Raw genomic sequence first — 17,337 nt, 5'->3', positions numbered from 1 at the left:
ACAAATGTTTAATTGATAATTGATACGAGTACTAAAAAGTCACAGTATCATGAATTTGGATTTTATTTTGAAAGTTCGGAAAAGTCCCTTACTCGTGACTTATGTGACGCAATGGTGAAATTGACGTCTATTTATGAGTGCGCATACGTCATTTCCCGGAAGTAAAACTATCGCAACACGGAAGTGTAGGAAAGAAAACAAATAATCGTTTAAATTTGTGTCGGAGAAGACGCCCTAAGCTTCGTTTACCTTCTGGAATATAGTCTTTTTGACGACGAGTCGGGTACACGGTGAGTGTAACACACTGTAGGCCGACTTTGAACCCCCTGGGTTGGGTCTCTGGTGGTGCCACCAGCTCGGTAGTCGTCATGGAAGATGTTAAGACAGATTTTAGGGGAGGACAACCGAGCTAAACACGGCTGAATTTAGACTTCAGGCCGCTGGTCACATAACTACCTGATGAGTAACAGAGTGGGGTCACTGACGGGTTTAAAATAGCTGAAAGAAATAGAAATATTGGTAAAAACTGTCACTGTTTTTTACTTTTAAGTGTCGATTTTACAATTCGGAGGGAGAGAAAAGTTCATATAGAAATCCCCTCATACAACTACAACTTTTTTACGACTTTTTACTATCGATCAGTGGACTATTACTTTGATTAACTGCGTATTGTTACTCAATCCAGGCTAAGGTAATATTTCCTAATGTCATGTTTTGTCAATGAAAAAAAAAACATTGAATTTACTTGTGACCATGAAAATACTCACATTTGAGAAGCTGGAAACAGCAAATCTTCGATATTTGTTTTGCTTGAGAAATGATTAACATTATTAGTTGGTGATCAGAGAGGTTTTTAGCTGATCAACTAATATATTAATTGAATTATTGACTGTTGGTCAGCCCAAAACAGGACATTTGAAGATGTCGGCTCAGATTCTGAGAAGTTTTGACACTTAATACACCAAATGATTGGTCTAGGTGTGTTGATGACTGATTATTCTAACGATTAATTATTTTATGAAACTCCAGAAAATGATGGCCATCACTATTTCTTAGGCAAGGCAACTCGCATGTATTGAAGTTACACTGAAGATGGTAGACAAAATGTCATGTTTCTATTCCCAGAGTCCAGTTTAATGATGTCATTTTTTGTCCTATTAACTATGATAATAATAATAATAATACTAGTGGAAAACTAGTAGAATTTGTCTATTGTTTATTCTTGACAGTTCCAGTTAATTTTGACAATCTGCTTCTGTTATCTTGAACCAGATGGAGTTCCTGTTTGGGAAGAGGAAGACTCCGGAGGAGATGCTGAGGCAGAATCAGAGAGCGCTCAACCGAGCCATGAGAGAACTGGACAGAGAGCGAATGAAACTGGAACAACAGGAGAAGAAGATCATCGCCGACATTAAGAAAATGGCCAAACAGGGACAAATGGTGAGAGAAAGGGACATCACCTGTAGAAAATCATTTGTTTGGAACAAAAGAGCAGCTGTGATGTGTGTTGTTTCGATCTTTTCAGGACGCCGTCAAGATCATGGCCAAGGATTTGGTCCGCACACGGCGCTACGTCAAGAAGTTCATCATGATGAAAGCCAACATTCAGGCTGTCAGTCTAAAGATACAGACACTCAAGTCCAACAACAGCATGGCGCAGGCTATGAAGGGCGTAACCAAAGCGATGGCGACCATGAACAGACAGGTCCGTCACATATACACTGACACATAGTGTGAAGAAACGATTCACCTCCGCCTGTTAACAAGCTCTTATTTTGTTTGTTTTTTGTCCCCACAGCTGAAACTGCCTCAGATTCAAAAGATCATGATGGAGTTCGAACGGCAGAGTGAAATGATGGACATGAAAGAGGAGATGATGAATGACGCCATCGACGACGCCATGGGTGACGAGGATGATGAGGACGAGAGGTAAGGGAGAAAAACCAGCAACAATGTTTTTATTTTGACGCAACGTTTTATTCTATATTTGGGCTCATTTCCTCACCCCACCCCAAGTCAAATGTGTCTATGTTTGCATAACAAAATATTAAGGATACTAACATGTTTCTACACCAGGCATGGAGGCACAATTGAGATTATGTTGAATTGCATTATGGGTACTGTCCTATGTTTGAGTATAGAAGAAGAATCTGGCCATATCTCTCATGCATTGAACCTATCCATTTGTGCACACACACATCTGCATTAAGTGCCCAAGGAGTGCAGGGGGATTATGTGCTTTGCTTAATGGCATTTCAACCGTGGATGCCAAGCTTCTAAAACCATTAAGCCCGGACTGTATCTTAAAAACACAGAAATTGTTCCACTGATATAACTAACCCGACTTACAGTATATAATTGTGCCTTTGCTTCATCTGCAGTGATGCCATCGTGTCCCAAGTGCTGGACGAGCTGGGTCTGAATTTGTCCGATGAACTGTCAAGTAAGAAAAAAAATCCAACACTTCACCTCATTTAAAAAAACTCTTGCATGCTTCCCTCGTCTCTTGGGGGAGTTTTGTTCATCACCGGACTCTTGCTTGGTCGTTTCAGATCTTCCGAGCACAGGTGGAAGCCTGTCTGTGGCCGGAGGAAAGAAGGCCGAGCCGCAGGCCGCCCTGGCCGACGCCGACGCAGATCTGGAGGAGCGTCTGAATAACCTCCGGAGAGACTGAACCCGCCAGACAAGTGCACCGTGGCAGGGTCTTAATACAGATACAAACATACTCGAATCTCTGTGTCTAGATTGTTTTGAAGGTATAACTGGCGGGCTGTTCCAGCATTCAGGCTGTGTTATACAGGTGTATGGCTTTCTGTTTGAGGTGTTTTCATCAATGTATACTGTATTTTATCAACAAAAAACAAAATTGAGGATCATTATCCTTCATAGGTCTAGCAAATTCTTCTAATTTAAGATTCTGCCAAATGACACAAATTGTCTTTTAAGTGGACATTTATTTCACAGTTTGTGTAAATACTAACTCCTCAAGGCATGATGCTTTCACAGAATAAGTAAACACTAATTATAAATGTTGAAATGAATTCAAATGAAGACTAGTTATATTGCAAAAGGTGACATTTTATATAGTTGACATTTAGAAATGGCAGCACTTTTTGTACATCAGACTGGCTTTGTGTTCTTTATATAATCATCATCATAAAAACGCAGTTTTAGTCCCAGATATATTTGATTATGTTTATTTGTCAGAGTTGACAGCTGAAGGTGGTTTACGTCAGCATCTTTTCTGTCTGAAGTATCTAACGGGGCAGTTCATTTTACAAATAATATTTGACAGAGGATGTTCACCTGACTCTTCAGGAGTGGAAAGGCACTCCTTCGTACTGTCTGGTAAGGGTTTCTGAGTTTATCTGCATTTGTTTCACCAAAACGTTAATAAGGAGTTAGTGGTGTTTATTTTTTTGAGAAACTGTCCTGTTTTTTTCTTTATTCAATAAACCTTTGTTTTTCAGATTTATCTAACTGGTTGTATGATTAATGCATTATTTGAGCATTTCTTAACAGAAACCTTGAGCAGAACCAAAGCCAATTTGATTGAGGCTGGTTTGGTAGAGAGCAAATTAAGAGGGAGTTTGGAAAGAAGACAAGGGAGGTAAACTCATTTAAACTCATATATGTACCCTTATAAAGCATACATACAGCATATACACGTGATAAAATAAGTAAGAAAGAAGAAAGTATTCAAGTATTGTGTGGTCCTGAGCATTGAAGCTGTGGTTGGGCCAGGACCGCAGATCAGAAACAAACATGGAGCTCAGCAGATTAGAAACATGTAGCTCAACAGATCACAAACATGTAGCTCAACAGATCACGAACATGTAGCTCAACAGATCAGAAACTTGCAGCTCCATAAATCACAAACATGCAACTCAACAGATCAGAAACATGCAGCTCAACAGATCACAAACATGTAGCTCAACAGATCACAAACATGTAGCTCAACAGATCACAAACACGTAGCTCAACTGATCACGAACATGTAGCTCAACAGATCAGAAACTTGCAGCTCCATAAATCACAAACATGCAGCTCAACAGATCACAAACATGTAGCTCAACAGATCAGAAACTTGCAGCTCCATAAATCACAAACTTGAAGCTCCATAAATCACAAACATGCAGCTCAACAGATCACAAACATGTAGCTCAACAGATCAGAAACTTGCAGCTCCATAAATCACAAACATGCAGCTCAACAGATCACAAACATGCAGCTCCAGTCCAGAGACGCTCACAGAAAAATGAGGGGGAGGGGAGACACAGAGTGTGCAACATGTCTTGGAGTAGTAGAATGTAATGGCAGGGATAATAAGGTGTTATGTGCATTATGGTAAGTCCCCAAAAAACCGAGGCCTACAACAGCCTAACTAAGATACGGTTTAGGGTCATCTTTTTTTTTAGTAACTTTTTTAGATTTAAAAAAATCCAAACAAAAGACGCAAATAATCATAGACATATTTTATTCCAAAAAAATTTAACTTTCAAAACTGTCATTTTTGTCAACATACAATCATAGAACAATATTGAATGTACTCAACACTTCCAACATTAAATAATAAAAAAATAACAGCCATGTTTATGTACATTTGTTTTTGAAAGCTATGTACAGGGAAACGAAAAGAGAGAAAAAAAATCAACTTTTTATTTCCAGAATGTGCCAACGTGAACACCTGGCGGTCGAAGTATTGAAGCTGCGGAAAGCCATTGCATCATATGAAGAACAGGTCGAGCGAAACACCTGCAGGAATCTAACACTGCGATTGTGACTAAGATGAACTCGGAGAGGGAGAGATTAACTGCTGTTAAAGAGCATACCAGCGAACATTGCTATAACTACAGCTAGAAAGCGTATTTATCATCTAAAACGGCTCCCTTGGCCAACTCAAGAGGCCAATGCATATACATAACTTGCTGAACATTTACTGGATGAAAGCATATTGTTGCGATTGGAAACACAAAAATCAATTGTTTTTTGTTATTATCAGAGCGCCTTATTGGCTGTTCAGGCTGCAATTCTCGCTGAACAGAGCAGCCAAAAGTCATGCTTTCAAGAACAATACTTTGTACTTTTTGAAGCCCAATAAGCTGATTATTCTGGGATTAAGCCATGCTACCATCTTCTTATTTTTTGTTATTTAAGAAACGGCTAAATAGAGTCCATGCAAATCACATTAAAGAAAAAAAAAAAACAAATCAAAATGGGGAACAGATCACTGCCAAGTTCACCAGCTGTCTAATTTTCCTTTGTTTTCATGAAGCAAACTGACACAGAACAACCATTTGGTTGTTTTTTTTCCCTCTTACATCTGATTGGCAATTTTTTTTTAATAATAAATCATGCTGGCTCAAAACTCCCAATATCACACTTAACATTGATAAAATCTTATTGAGTGCGAACAATATTATAGGCAATACACAGCACGATACAGTCGGATTTTTTTCTAGGCAGGGAGCACGAGTGTGTTAAAACCACCCGGAGCAGAAAGATGGAGCTGTATTGCTTATGATGAACAGTTCAAGCTTTGCTTTCAGTTAAAATGGCAACAAATATTTCCCCCATGTTTGCGTGCAAGATTCCCTAGTCCCCAGTTTATCCTGTTGGACGACTACACATAAAAAGCGATGCGTGATCAAATCAGATCTGGGTGACCAAGCGCCAACAAAACGTATCTCAACCATGTTACATTGCATGCAAATAGCTCTTGGTATGTGTGTTGTCATCAACAGCTGCTGATATGAGGACTGTAATCTCGGGACATTAAGAGCTTAGTTTCCTTTTTAGAGGTGTAAATTAGACCAAAATATCCCTCACTGCCACATCTACCTCCAATACTCTGGCTTGTGGAGTCATTTGCTCTCCCACAGACTGAAGTTTTACACAGCAACTCTTGACTTTTCTCCCCTCCCTCCCCCCTTGTGTCAAAACAAATGTAGTATATTCTCATTGGGGCGTGGAGCAGCATCTCTCCGCCGTCAACGTGGTGAAGGTTTCACTTCCGACAGGTCCGATGAGGCGTGTGTTTCTTAGGCACCTCGATGCGGCATCGGCTTCGGTCATCCAGCCAAGGCAGCTCGAAGTTCCTGAAGGAGAACGGTGTTAAAAATATTTACTTTCTGACCCTGACAAATCTTTTTCACCCCCAAACAAAGACCCTGGGAGATTACAGACTTCTGGCGGAAAGAAAATCTCGTCAGTGAGTCTTGACTGTGCCGCTTTGCAACGCGAGCAACACAATGTCAACAAGACACAGGAGAGATTGTTGTGCAGTCAGAGCTCCTGAATTATTTGAGGATCTCGTACTCTAATGCTACGTTCATACCAGCAGCGATGGATAAATAACCAACTCAGCATTTTCTAAGGAAGCTGGAGAAGCATCAAGCGGATGCTGGACATATTAAGTGTCAGAGCTGATCTGGCTCATTTAGATTTTGCATCAAAGCATCAAATGAGGGAATATCTCAAATTCATGACAAGATGAACTTGAGCTTTTCTGAAGAAACTGTTGTTTTACTCAAATTTCACACCAAATTTTTAGTTTATCTTATAGAAAACTGCATTACTTACTAAAAATCAATGACTTGTTTGATCAGTAAATGGGCTTACATACAAATTTACTTTACAAACAAATCTCAAACAGAGAGCTGCTTTCAGTAATTTCATGGTCAGGACACACTTACTGTTGGGTCATTTTGGGCAGCGGCCGGCCAAACGCGACCACGGGCAGGAAGGGAGTGATCACTATAGCTTCAACTGGAAGAAATAAAACAACCGAGTCAGCATCTCCTGATCTACTAGATTACACCCGGCTGTGTTTGGCCGTTAGATATTGAATCGCGCCGCTGTACCATCTTCCGTGTCCGGATAGAAGGACGACAACTCTGGCTCGGTCTCCTGGACGACCTTCTTCCTGTTCATGCGCTGCTGCAGACGCTGGAACATGCGCTGCTCCCTGATTCGCTGGATGTCCCACCTGCAAAACACACAAGGTTAATTAATTAAAATGGCGGGAAGAGGAACAGGGAGGGAAAGGAGGAGATATCACAGCATCTCCCTAAAGAGAACATCTCACTACTCCACAAAATTAAAGCTTCAACAGAGAATTTAAGGTGGACATTAGAGTACTGACATATGTTTTATAATTAAGTAAATGTGAAAGGGATTGATTAAAACCTTGACTTTTCTTGCTGACAACTAGCTTGCTGTGCCTCATGCCAACACCTCATTCAGAACAAACTGATCAGAATGAGTTTTCAATCAGATGTAGAGGGCTGGTGTAAACCTGTGATCGTCTGATCTCCTGACAACCATTTAAACACTTGATCTATTGGTTTCTCTCTGGTTGGAATAAATCCATTCTTCCTGAGCATGTCTGTACCACGTGGGGAAAACACGAGGCGACGAGTTTCCAGGAAGGACAGAAACATGGAGGTAGAAAAACAACCAGTTGTTCAGAGAAGTGTTTGAGGAAACATGGAGACATGTTGGTCAAATACATTTCTTAGAAGAATTTTTTTTTAATCTTCATCTCCCAACTCTGAATTAGCATCCATGTAAATGGTGAAGTTGGAATTTCTGACTAAAATGATTGATCAGGTTAAAGAAATATTGTCCATTTAAACGTATCAGTTTCTGTTCATATGTACCTTATAGATGACAAGGGGTGCCAACAATGTGTTTAGAATAGGAACAATTATAACGATCAATGTTTCAATAGAAAGTTAAAGATGATTTTTTTTTTTTTAAATATACAAAATAATCGAAGTGTTAATGTTACAGGTATTCTCTATTACAACCACTTTTATCTTTACTACAGTGCAGTATATCCTATTGACCCATGGTCTGCACAACTGCTTGAATCACATTTTTGTTGTCTCAGAAATGTTTTTTTTTTTTTTATATAAATACATTATTTATAATTTACTACTTTACCCGAAACTCTGTTTTTACATGAAAGTTTTTTAACTCCAGTACTTGTATCCAACTGATTTGTAGCAAGGAAATGTGCACCAAATAACTCAAACCAGTGATCGGTACCTTTTCCTTCTCTTCTCGTCCAACTCGAGCTTCAAGTGGCGTTTTAAAAACACACTGTCGTCCAGCGGCTTGATGGGAACACAGAGTAATTCATGAGTTAAATGTTTTTGGATCTTATGTGAAATATCTGGAGAGTTTCCTTTTAGATGTGTCTCACCTCAGGGGGGTTATCCGAAGAGACCTCATCCAAGGGCTCGATATAATTTTCCCTCCAAGAAGGAACTAGGAGGCAGAAAGAAGGAGAGAAAAGAAGTCATTCATAGATATTGTGTTCAGAACATTTGAGGGATAAAGTGATTAAAGGTGGTATATAGGTTAGGCTTACAAACAATCAGCATATCATGTACTACATGAGGAGTCCACTCACTGGCCACCTCTTCCTCCTTTTTAGGGGAAGTCTCACGCAGAGGGGACAGAGGAGGTTGATTCCAGCAACACAGATACATCTCTGTGGTAGACATGAAGGGCAAATCTTCCATCTGACAGCTCAGCTCGGGCTCCTCTTTGCATGGGAGTAAAATGTCCCTTTCTGCCCCCGACCTCAGGGGGACAGTCTTCTCGGGGGTTTCCTTACTGCGCAGCTCTCTTTGAACGGGAGAGCCGGGCTGAATGTCAGGTTTCTCAGGGCTAAGCTTGGCACTTTTGCCCCGAGATTTTTGAAATTTTGCATCTCCAAATCCACATTTCCTGCGCATGCAAAGAAGAGAATGAGAATTGGGGCGTCTATAACCAAGAAATTTATGTTGCAAATACACTGTAAAAGATTGTGCGTGATTTAACACCAAAAGGAACTCAAGCAAATCCCTGTTCTATGTCTGCCTTTGCTTTGTTTACCTTTTTTGACCTTTTCCACCCCGACTAAAGGGGAGCGGAGTGGCTGAGTTAGGCTGTGGACTCTCCTCTAAGTCCAGATCCCACATGTCCTCCTTGTCAGGGGTCCATGGCTCCAGAGGTTGGAAGAGGCGCTTGTCACGAGGTGGGTCCTTCCTTGTGAGCTGGAGGCGCCGCTCCATGCGCTCAATGCGTGCAAGAAGCTGCAAAAGAGAAAAATGTATTTGTCCACGTGTTAAAATGAATTTTGTATAAACAATATATAACAGACTAATATTTACTACAAAAATAAACTTTAACATACTGTCTCCTTGTCTGCTTTGAGCTCATCTATCTCTTTGTCCTTGGACTGCAGCTGTTGTTGCTGTTGTTCAATGAGGTCCAGTTGGAGGAGGAGAATCTGACGAAGGCAGTTGGCCTGCGTGTGGGGATTTGCAGGGGTCTTCCTGATGTTCCTCCACTTGCCCTCAGAGGAGAGTTCAATGGATGCGGTGCCAAGGACTCCAGGAACAACCCCCTTCGCACTGTCATCAGCACCAGCATCCTTTGGGTTATTGTTCACAGCCATCTGAGGGTTATCCATGTTGTCGACAGAGAGGGGTTTACCTTTCACCGGGGTTCCCTCACCCCCCATTGGTCTGACAGGGGACAATATCCCCACGGTTTTAATGTCTCCTTTAACTACTTCTGCAACTGTGCCAGTGAGGGCAACTTTGCTGGTCATGTAAATCTGGTCTAAGTCCTTTGATTTACTCGGGACCTCGCCACCCTGCACGTCTTGAACAACGATAACAAAGTCGCAGGACTCCCTCTTGAGGCTCACGGGACTCACGGTGGCGACCCCGATGTGTCTTTTGTCAAAGTCGATGGCGTCAGCGCTGCGCTTGAATCCCGTGTGTGGAAACAGCGTGGATCTCAGAGTCATGGCGAACACGACGACTTTTCATCCTGCAACGCCTCAGCGGTACAATTTAACCGCAGCTACTTCCCATGTGATGTAAAGAGCTGCTGCCCTGCAAAACAAAGAGCAATAAAGGCCATTTAAATCAGAGCACTGCGTCTTTGAACTGGGGGTTACAGACACACAACAACTTCTCGTTCGTGGACAAACCAAAGAAGACGACAATATCCAGTGCATCCTTTTCCTAAAATCGTTCGCCGGGTTCGAAATTTAGGCTAAGCTACATTAGCACTGCAATACTAACACGCTAAGGCGCTAATTATGAAACAAACTAGTCGGTTTGGGAAGAATTCAACTCATAACAAAAGCGCTTGGGTGGACATTTTAGATTGAGGGCTTCAAACAAGGACTCGGGAGTGGCTGTGTAGGACACTGGCAGCAGCCATCTCCTCCATTTTGGTTCTCGCGAAATCATGAAAAACAATAACAGCTAGCTAGTAGGATAACGTTAGCTTGGCTAGTCTCACCAGCAAAATGCGCGTTCGGGGCCAAGTGGGTGTAACGACTAAGTTGTAGCACGTATACTTCAAGCAGTCTTGCTTTTACAAACGCACGGTTATGTATTTTAACCCTACCTCGACTATAATTCAAGTCCACCTGCAAGTGTCTCCATGTTCCCTCCTCAAGACTTGTTTTAAAGCGCCGACTACTGCGCATGCGTAATTTGTTGGATGGCCATTTCTTGTGTTGTGGAGGTTTCCATTCGAAGGGCGTCAGCAGGGGGCGACAGAGATTTACACCACACAACGACGCATTATACTGCCATTACATAATGAAGCGAGAGCACAAACTTAAAAACTAAAAAATAAAAAATAAAGAATGTATTAACTAAGTCACAGAGAAAGGTGATTCAGTACATTTACTCAAGCTCAAATTGTGTTAGATACCACCCAACCTCAGCATATTTAAAAAGTCAACAGCAGGAAGCAACGGTTTGGGTTGACGTAAATGTTACGTAAAAGGGTCATAGGGCACATGGGCGGAGCCTGTTGGTAGTCCCTTTTAACTAAGACATCATTAGGCTATAAAACCATAACACATTACCCTTTAAAACTCATACGCCATAAAGCTGGTCTTTTTTATATGATCATTATTAACACATAAATACTTCTTTTGTAAAAAAAAATTATTTCAACTAATTATGGTCTGTTAACTTCTCAATGTTGAGGATCAAAGCATAATAACAAAAAGGCAATGCCAGTTACAATGACTTTGTTAATTCAAATAATGCCCAAATATTTGCCAGCATATGAGCCAATAAATTAGACCTGGATGCAGTTTGATTTTTCAGACAGACGTGATGATTCATGTGTTTTATGACGTTAGATTAGAATGTCCTTATTAGTTTAAAGAGGGGAATAAGGTGTTTAAAAGCAGGATATAGGAAGGAAAGTTTATCCACTGAGATTACATTCAAACACCCTTTATCTCCATCTACTGTCAACAAACCATTTCTTTTTCATACGCTGCCAAAGTGCCAGTTTTTCATTAGTTAAATGGTCCATGTATGTTTTCTGTGGGTTGTTAACTCAGCGCCAACTCTTTAGGGAAAATAGAATGACTTCTCTTTCCACATCTATTACAGTGCTTCTTATCGGTAGTCACCTGTATGTGTATGTGTGTTCCATTAATGGCTTAATGTGGTGGAACTAAAATGTTTTTGCAGCTGTGCCTCATATTACTTGAAACAAAATGGTATAAAAGCCAGTTATCTGGAGGAGCGATACAACTTTCTCATCGCCTGTTTTGAAGAGGTTTTCCATTTAAAGGTAAGGACATTCATTTAATGTTTTAAACTTCTCCTCTCAGCCATTTAATCTTACTGCCTCATATTAAAGGAAGATCTTCATCCGCTGTTCTTTCGTGTAAAATACTTTGTGTTTTGCTGCAAGATCATCATGAACGCTCTTCTGTGTGAACTTCTGGTCATCTGCCTCCTCGGAGCGCTGCATGTGGAGGCAAGCACTCAACCAGAGGAGATGGGGTCAGTCTCATTTGGCTAACATATACTTTATAAAAAGAAGTATGATTGTCATAATTGTGGTCTTCTGGCTTAAAATACAGTAATGTGAACACACGAGAACAAATGTAGATGAAGCAGGGCTGCTGGGGTACTTCAATTACACCTCTTAATAAGAATTTCACATCTCACACCTGATTATTTGGTCTATTTAATGCAATGTGGTTCATGTGTACAGCTGAAATAATTGGCTGAATATTCGATGAATCAATAGATCAAACATTACCCAGTTCCTGCGTCCCATAAGTGAGGAGGTTTAGTTTTTCTTTGATTTCTGAAGTGCTCATTTTGACAGATCTAATGGAGAAACTTGTTTCAGGTCTTTTCCTGTGATTTTAAGTTTCTGTGTCCATCTCAGGGAAAACGAGGTGCACCTGAGGAGAAGGTACGCTGAGTCGACCATCGCCAGCGAAATCAGCAAAATCATGGACTCTATGGTGCAGAAGAACTTTGTGGATTTCTTGCTCAGTGAAAAGGAGAAAAGAAGCCAGTAAGTCAATGAGTGGAGCAGCAGATTAGATGCAAAGACAACAGATTCATCTGCATGCAAGTGATTTCTGCTCTCACAGGTCCGCTGCTGTTGAGGAAGAGCCAGAGGAACGTCTGTACAACGACCTGGTGAAGCTCGGCCTGCAGGGGAAGCAGAGGAGAAACATCTAGGTGTGTTATACAAATGACTTTTGAATGGATTCGTTAGCATCCACATATATTGTTTTAGCTAATTCACAACTTAAACTGGTGACTGTTTTGATAATTCATTGATTGACATTCCTTACAGTTACATCTTCCACTGATTTCTTTTTCATTTGGAGATTTAAAAGTAGATTAACTTCAAAATAATTATTTCGAAATACGCTCGCTTGCCAGTTCATTAGGTACACAAGTTAATGCATCCTAATATAACAGTCCTGCACCAAATGCTAGTTTCATGACTGTTCTAGTTTATGATGAGACAGTGTCAGAAAGGTGGTAATTCAACTGGATGTTTATATTAGAATATGTAGTTTGTGGTGCTGTTAAACTGGATTGAATTAAACAAGAATAGAATATAGAATAAAGTATAGACAGAGTTCATTATATTAAAAAAAGTTGTTATTTGCAGATAACAAAACCACATAGAGCTTCAAAGATGAGTCTGTTACGTTATAACTAACTTTTTGAGAGGGGAAAGTATTCACATATTCACAATAAAATAGCAAAATAAATACCTTTGCTTTTTGGCAAGATAATTGAATGCCTCACAATGAATATAACAGACATTTTTCACAGTTTCCTGAACAAACAAGCAGTTAATTGAGAAATGAACTATATCCATCAATGATTAAATCTATTGTTAAACTGATCTGTCTTCACGTGTTTCATATTTTGTCTCATTCTGTTTTCAGGCTCCAACAAGATTCAGCGATGCTGTGGAGAAATCATTCTACAGCTCAGACTACAGTGATGTGTTTAATCATGTGTGTGTGTTGTGAATAAACAGCTTACAAAGACTGTTTTTGCAATTTGATTTTAAGCACAATTTTAAGGCTTAACACCAACCCCACAAGTTTTTATGATGATTCAAACTTTTACTCTGCTGGATTTATTTATTCCATAAATGAGCTGCTTAGAAATATCTGGCAGGTTATTGCATATAAAACCTCTAAAATAAGAACAATTTAACAGCATTAAAGAGAGTGTTCTGCATAAATAATTAGTCACAGAAACAAAAAAGTTGATCATCAGTGAGAGTAATATTCTCAGCCTTACAAAACATGTAACACAGAATTGAGTTAAAAGTTGGATTTGAATGGTGGGATGCTTTAAATTTTAACCAGTTTAAGTTATAGTATGATAATGAGGATAATTGGGATATATTTTAAGATTTTTAACACATTTTTTTGGATATTTTCAACATTAATCGGCTGTCATTTTCGCCAAGCCACCAGGGGGCGGCAGGGAGTAAATTGCGGTCTTCAATGACCGGAAGTAGTTTTATTTCCCCTCATAATCAAAATGGAGGGCGTAGCACTCAGTTGCTGTTAAATATCCGGAACTACAACTACAAAAACTGGAATTTAAGCATTAAAAATCAAATCTGACCCTTTATTTTAAAGCAGACTGCTAAAGTGAAGGCTAAAATTATCGGAAAAGTTCGCACCGAGGTGGAAATTGTAAGAATTAGTGACTGACATAGAGTTAAACAAGCTAGTTTGGCTAGCTTAGCTAAACCAGACTTAACGCTAACTGTTTACTTTAAAGTTTAAAGTACGCTGACGTTGTCCTGCCATAAATACAAACGTTTTTCAGATTTTTTTCGTCGTTGTACATTTTGGAGCAGACATCAGCAGAATGCATCGGCGAGGTGTTGGCGCTGGAGCTATTGCTAAAAAGAAGCTAGCAGAGGTAACGTTTCAGTCACTGATGAATGTTTGTGTTTACACGTTGACTCCTCTAAAGATCCCTAAAAATACGTAAACCCGTTGATTTACAGGCTTTAAAAAGTTAAATTACACACATTGTTGGACATTGGACTGTCACATTAACTACTTTCATTGACACATTTTTAAGGAAATGGCTTTTCTAGCTTTGTTGCACATCTATATTAAATCAGTTTCTGCTGCTTATCTAGGCCATTTTCCTTTTAATTATTAAAAAAAGACTCAACTCTAAACAGACGGTTAAAAAAAACATGCATATACCAAAAAAACTGGAGGCTTTATCTAAATATATCGATTGGATGGTATATCGATATCAACAGTTCAGAAGTTGCAGATGCACTTTCTTATCTCACTTATTTTTCTATTTAGGCTAAATATAAAGAAAGAGGAAATGTTCTTGCAGAGGACCAAATTGTCCAGGTGAGTTTCTGTGGGTTTCAATACATACTGTGTACATTTGTTGTTTCTGTCACTTTCTTCGGCTCTGCTCTCGAATAAAACATTTCTTTCCACAATTTTTTTTTGTACAACTATTACACGTTATTATATACAAATACCACAGCACATTTACAGATGTGTTTAAATATAGCAAGCGTACAGACATATGTATCCACACTAGTAAGATGGATATTTTTTCCTAGCACATAAGAGCAGATTCCTGTATTTTCTCCCTTACTACCTCTATTCTGTTTGTGCTGTGTCAATTTTGGATTTCCCCTACGTGTGATAAGTAAATGTGTAACTTATCTTATTATTTATATTTTGGATATTTATAGTCTCTAGCTCATAAATTCTCAAAGTTGAGACAAGTAGTCAATAGCCTTAGTGTATACTATATATATATAACTAATTAACTATGTTGCAAAATAATGTTGGTTTCTGACAACTCCAACTTTAGATTTTGCTGCTTTTCTTCATCACATATCACTGCAAATTAAATATCTTTTTGTTTTGGACCTCTATAGTTATGTAAACATTTGAATCAGAATCAGCTTTAATGGCCAAGTATGTACACATACGAGGAATTTGACTCCGGCAACTTTTCTCTCTAGTACAGAAACAACTTAAATAAGTGAAATTAAAATAAAATAAAAATAAAATAAAACTCAATCTGTACACATTAAATATAGGACAAGAGCAGATATATACACCAAACCAGGGTTTTGTACAGTGAGTATATACAATAGTGCAGAGTTATTGTTTATTGTTCATGTGGATAGAGCACAGTGGCGAGGCGTCCGTCCGCCGCGCCATCTTGTCACAGACAATCTCTCGCAGGACAAATGAAGTTCACCTTCTCTGAACTGTTTCTGTTTCTCTGCCAGATGTCCAAGCAGCTGGAGACCTTCAAGTCCCATCTGGAGGAATTTGCCAGCAAGCACAAACAAGAGATCCGCAAGAACCCGCAGTTCAGGGTCCAGTTTCAGGAGATGTGTGCCACCATCGGTGTTGACCCTCTTGCCTGTGAGAAATATAATCTTAAAAAGTTAACATGACCTGGGAGATGCTTGGGAGTGTTTCAGAGTCTAATAAGTCATACTTTTCTTTTTTTTACAGCTGGCAAGGGTTTTTGGTCTGAAATGCTCGGAGTTGGAGATTTCTACTATGAGCTTGGTGTGCAGATTATTGAGGTGTGCCTTGCCCTGAAACACAGAAACGGAGGTTTGTGCTATGCTGCAACTGTGGTTAACATTTAGATCACATTAGAAACAGTAAATTCCAATGAAGCCATTGAATAGTAGTAAGACATTGATGTAACTGCAGATGTTGCCGGTTTCAAAATCTTACTGAATTTGTTTTCTTTTAGGGCTTATTACTCTGGATGAACTCCACCAGAGAGTACTGAAGGGACGGGGTAAATACGCTCAGGATGTCAGCCAGTAAGTATCGCGTATGTTGTGTATTAGATCATTTACACATATCTGTGTTATTAAAAATGACTGTATATGTGCTTCCCAGAGACGACTTGGTGAGAGCCATAAAGAAACTGAAGGTGATGGGGAATGGGTTTGGGATGATTCCTGTCGGTGGTTCTTATTTGGTCCAGTCAGTCCCGGCAGAACTCAACATGGACCACACTGTAGTTTTACAGCTGGCAGAGGTACAGATGTCATGTTTTAATAAGTCCCTGAGCCATGCAATAAAATTCACCTGAACACTTTCAGCACAGTTTATAGTGAATCTAAGCTTTTATTCCTTAACAGAGAGACCGCGTGTGTGTGTGTGCGCCCAAAAGTAATGTTTTCTCTGTTTGTTTGTAGAAAAAGGGATACGTTACCGTGAGCGAGATCAAGGAGAGTCTAAAGTGGGAGAAGGAGCGAGCATGTCACGTCCTGGTAAGTGCACATCAGGATATTTCAAGTGTCTCTATTAAGGCAGCCATGATAAAAATGTAATATAAAATATAATAATATTTAATACAAAAAAAATCTTAAAACCTTTCTTCAGTTGACAGTAAATTTTTCCCTTTTTGTTTTATAAGTTAAAAACATCGTAAATGTATAATTTTCCATTCTTTATACTAGATAGATAGATACTTTATTATTTTATATTACATTTATCCCGAGGGATAAATAAAGTGGATTCAACATGGTATTAAAAAAGGTACATGAACAAATGGAAAAACTCCACTGAAGCCCTGATATTCTGTGTGTGTCTGCTTTCATATTTCAAGGATCACTTGCTGAAGGAAGGCTTAGCATGGCTGGACTCTCAAGCAGCTGGAGAATCTCAGTACTGGCTGCCGGCGCTCTTCTCCGAGCTGACCTCCCGTGACGTCACGCCAGAAGAGGCCAATCAGATGACACCCTGAGAAGCGACGGCCGGACCCTGGCCGCTATCCAAGAGACTCGTTGGTAAACAAAATGTGCCTGGTGGGAAGGCTCATGTGATGGAGCTGGCTGGCCGAGTGAACTCTGATCACTTTCTTGGACACGGGGAGGGTGAACCTTCCAAAGAGGGCACTTTCAATTTTTACAGAGTCACTGGAACCGGATCCTGTTATTTCTGGGTGATGTCACGCTTTCTGGGTGATGAGGGATAACTATCAATGT

The 17,337-nt window shown here is 39.8% G+C and overlaps 3 protein-coding genes across 6 annotated transcripts; 2 read left to right on the top strand and 1 right to left on the bottom strand.

Annotated features, from left to right (window-relative positions):
- Positions 1-138: 138 nt before the first annotated feature.
- chmp2a (charged multivesicular body protein 2A) lies at positions 139-3,480 on the top strand. Its single transcript, XM_084567035.1, has 6 exons — positions 139-290; positions 1,273-1,440; positions 1,526-1,705; positions 1,799-1,929; positions 2,382-2,443; positions 2,553-3,480. Exons 2-6 carry the CDS (start codon positions 1,273-1,275, stop codon positions 2,672-2,674), a joined length of 663 nt encoding a protein of 220 aa, XP_084423161.1. The 5' UTR covers positions 139-290; the 3' UTR covers positions 2,675-3,480.
- A 980-nt stretch (positions 3,481-4,460) lies between these two features.
- msl1b (MSL complex subunit 1b) lies at positions 4,461-10,612 on the bottom strand. Of its 2 annotated transcripts, none has more exons than XM_084567804.1 (9): positions 10,420-10,612; positions 9,188-9,896; positions 8,887-9,086; positions 8,378-8,739; positions 8,210-8,274; positions 8,053-8,120; positions 6,864-6,988; positions 6,696-6,768; positions 4,461-6,098 (listed from the first exon to the last, which is right to left on the bottom strand). In XM_084567804.1, the coding sequence occupies exons 2-9, from the start codon at positions 9,806-9,808 to the stop codon at positions 6,008-6,010; spliced, it is 1,605 nt and encodes a 534-aa protein (XP_084423930.1). In that variant the 5' UTR covers positions 9,809-9,896; positions 10,420-10,612; the 3' UTR covers positions 4,461-6,007. The 2 variants fall into 2 exon arrangements, with proteins under 2 accessions (XP_084423930.1, XP_084423931.1); XM_084567805.1 differs by having other exon boundaries at positions 8,420-8,739.
- A 3,214-nt stretch (positions 10,613-13,826) lies between these two features.
- Positions 13,827-17,264, top strand: snf8 (SNF8 subunit of ESCRT-II). Of its 3 annotated transcripts, none has more exons than XM_084567558.1 (9): positions 13,827-14,017; positions 14,185-14,249; positions 14,654-14,704; positions 15,610-15,748; positions 15,842-15,946; positions 16,092-16,164; positions 16,244-16,385; positions 16,546-16,620; positions 16,959-17,264. In XM_084567558.1, the coding sequence occupies exons 2-9, from the start codon at positions 14,196-14,198 to the stop codon at positions 17,094-17,096; spliced, it is 777 nt and encodes a 258-aa protein (XP_084423684.1). In that variant the 5' UTR covers positions 13,827-14,017; positions 14,185-14,195; the 3' UTR covers positions 17,097-17,264. The 3 variants fall into 3 exon arrangements, with proteins under 3 accessions (XP_084423684.1, XP_084423683.1, XP_084423682.1); XM_084567557.1 differs by having other exon boundaries at positions 14,154-14,249; XM_084567556.1 differs by having other exon boundaries at positions 13,828-14,249.
- The last annotated feature ends 73 nt before the right edge of the window (positions 17,265-17,337 follow it).

Source organism: Chelon labrosus, assembly GCF_963514085.1.
Source record: "Chelon labrosus genome assembly, chromosome: 19".
Classification (NCBI taxonomy): domain Eukaryota; kingdom Metazoa; phylum Chordata; class Actinopteri; order Mugiliformes; family Mugilidae; genus Chelon; species Chelon labrosus.
The sequence above is the reverse complement of the archived record's forward strand: the minus strand, read 5'-3'. Positions and strand labels throughout refer to the sequence as shown.

Bases quoted from the DNA above. Each gene is read 5' to 3' on its own strand.
- chmp2a (XM_084567035.1), top strand. From the start codon at position 1,273: ATGGAGTTCCTGTTTGGGAAGAGGAAGACTCCGGAGGAGATGCTGAGG. The intron at 1,441-1,525 runs GTGAGAGAAAGG...CGATCTTTTCAG, and splicing joins TGGCCAAACAGGGACAAATG to GACGCCGTCAAGATCATGGC. The intron at 2,444-2,552 runs GTAAGAAAAAAA...TGGTCGTTTCAG, and splicing joins TTTGTCCGATGAACTGTCAA to ATCTTCCGAGCACAGGTGGA.
- msl1b (XM_084567804.1), bottom strand. From the start codon at position 9,808: ATGACTCTGAGATCCACGCTGTTTCCACACACGGGATTCAAGCGCAGC. The intron at 9,087-9,187 runs GTATGTTAAAGT...TCTCTTTTGCAG, and splicing joins TCAAAGCAGACAAGGAGACA to CTTCTTGCACGCATTGAGCG. The intron at 8,121-8,209 runs GTGAGACACATC...GTTCCCATCAAG, and splicing joins CTTCGGATAACCCCCCTGAG to CCGCTGGACGACAGTGTGTT.
- snf8 (XM_084567558.1), top strand. From the start codon at position 14,196: ATGCATCGGCGAGGTGTTGGCGCTGGAGCTATTGCTAAAAAGAAGCTA. The intron at 14,705-15,609 runs GTGAGTTTCTGT...TTTCTCTGCCAG, and splicing joins CAGAGGACCAAATTGTCCAG to ATGTCCAAGCAGCTGGAGAC. The intron at 15,749-15,841 runs GTGAGAAATATA...TTTTTTTTACAG, and splicing joins CGGTGTTGACCCTCTTGCCT to CTGGCAAGGGTTTTTGGTCT.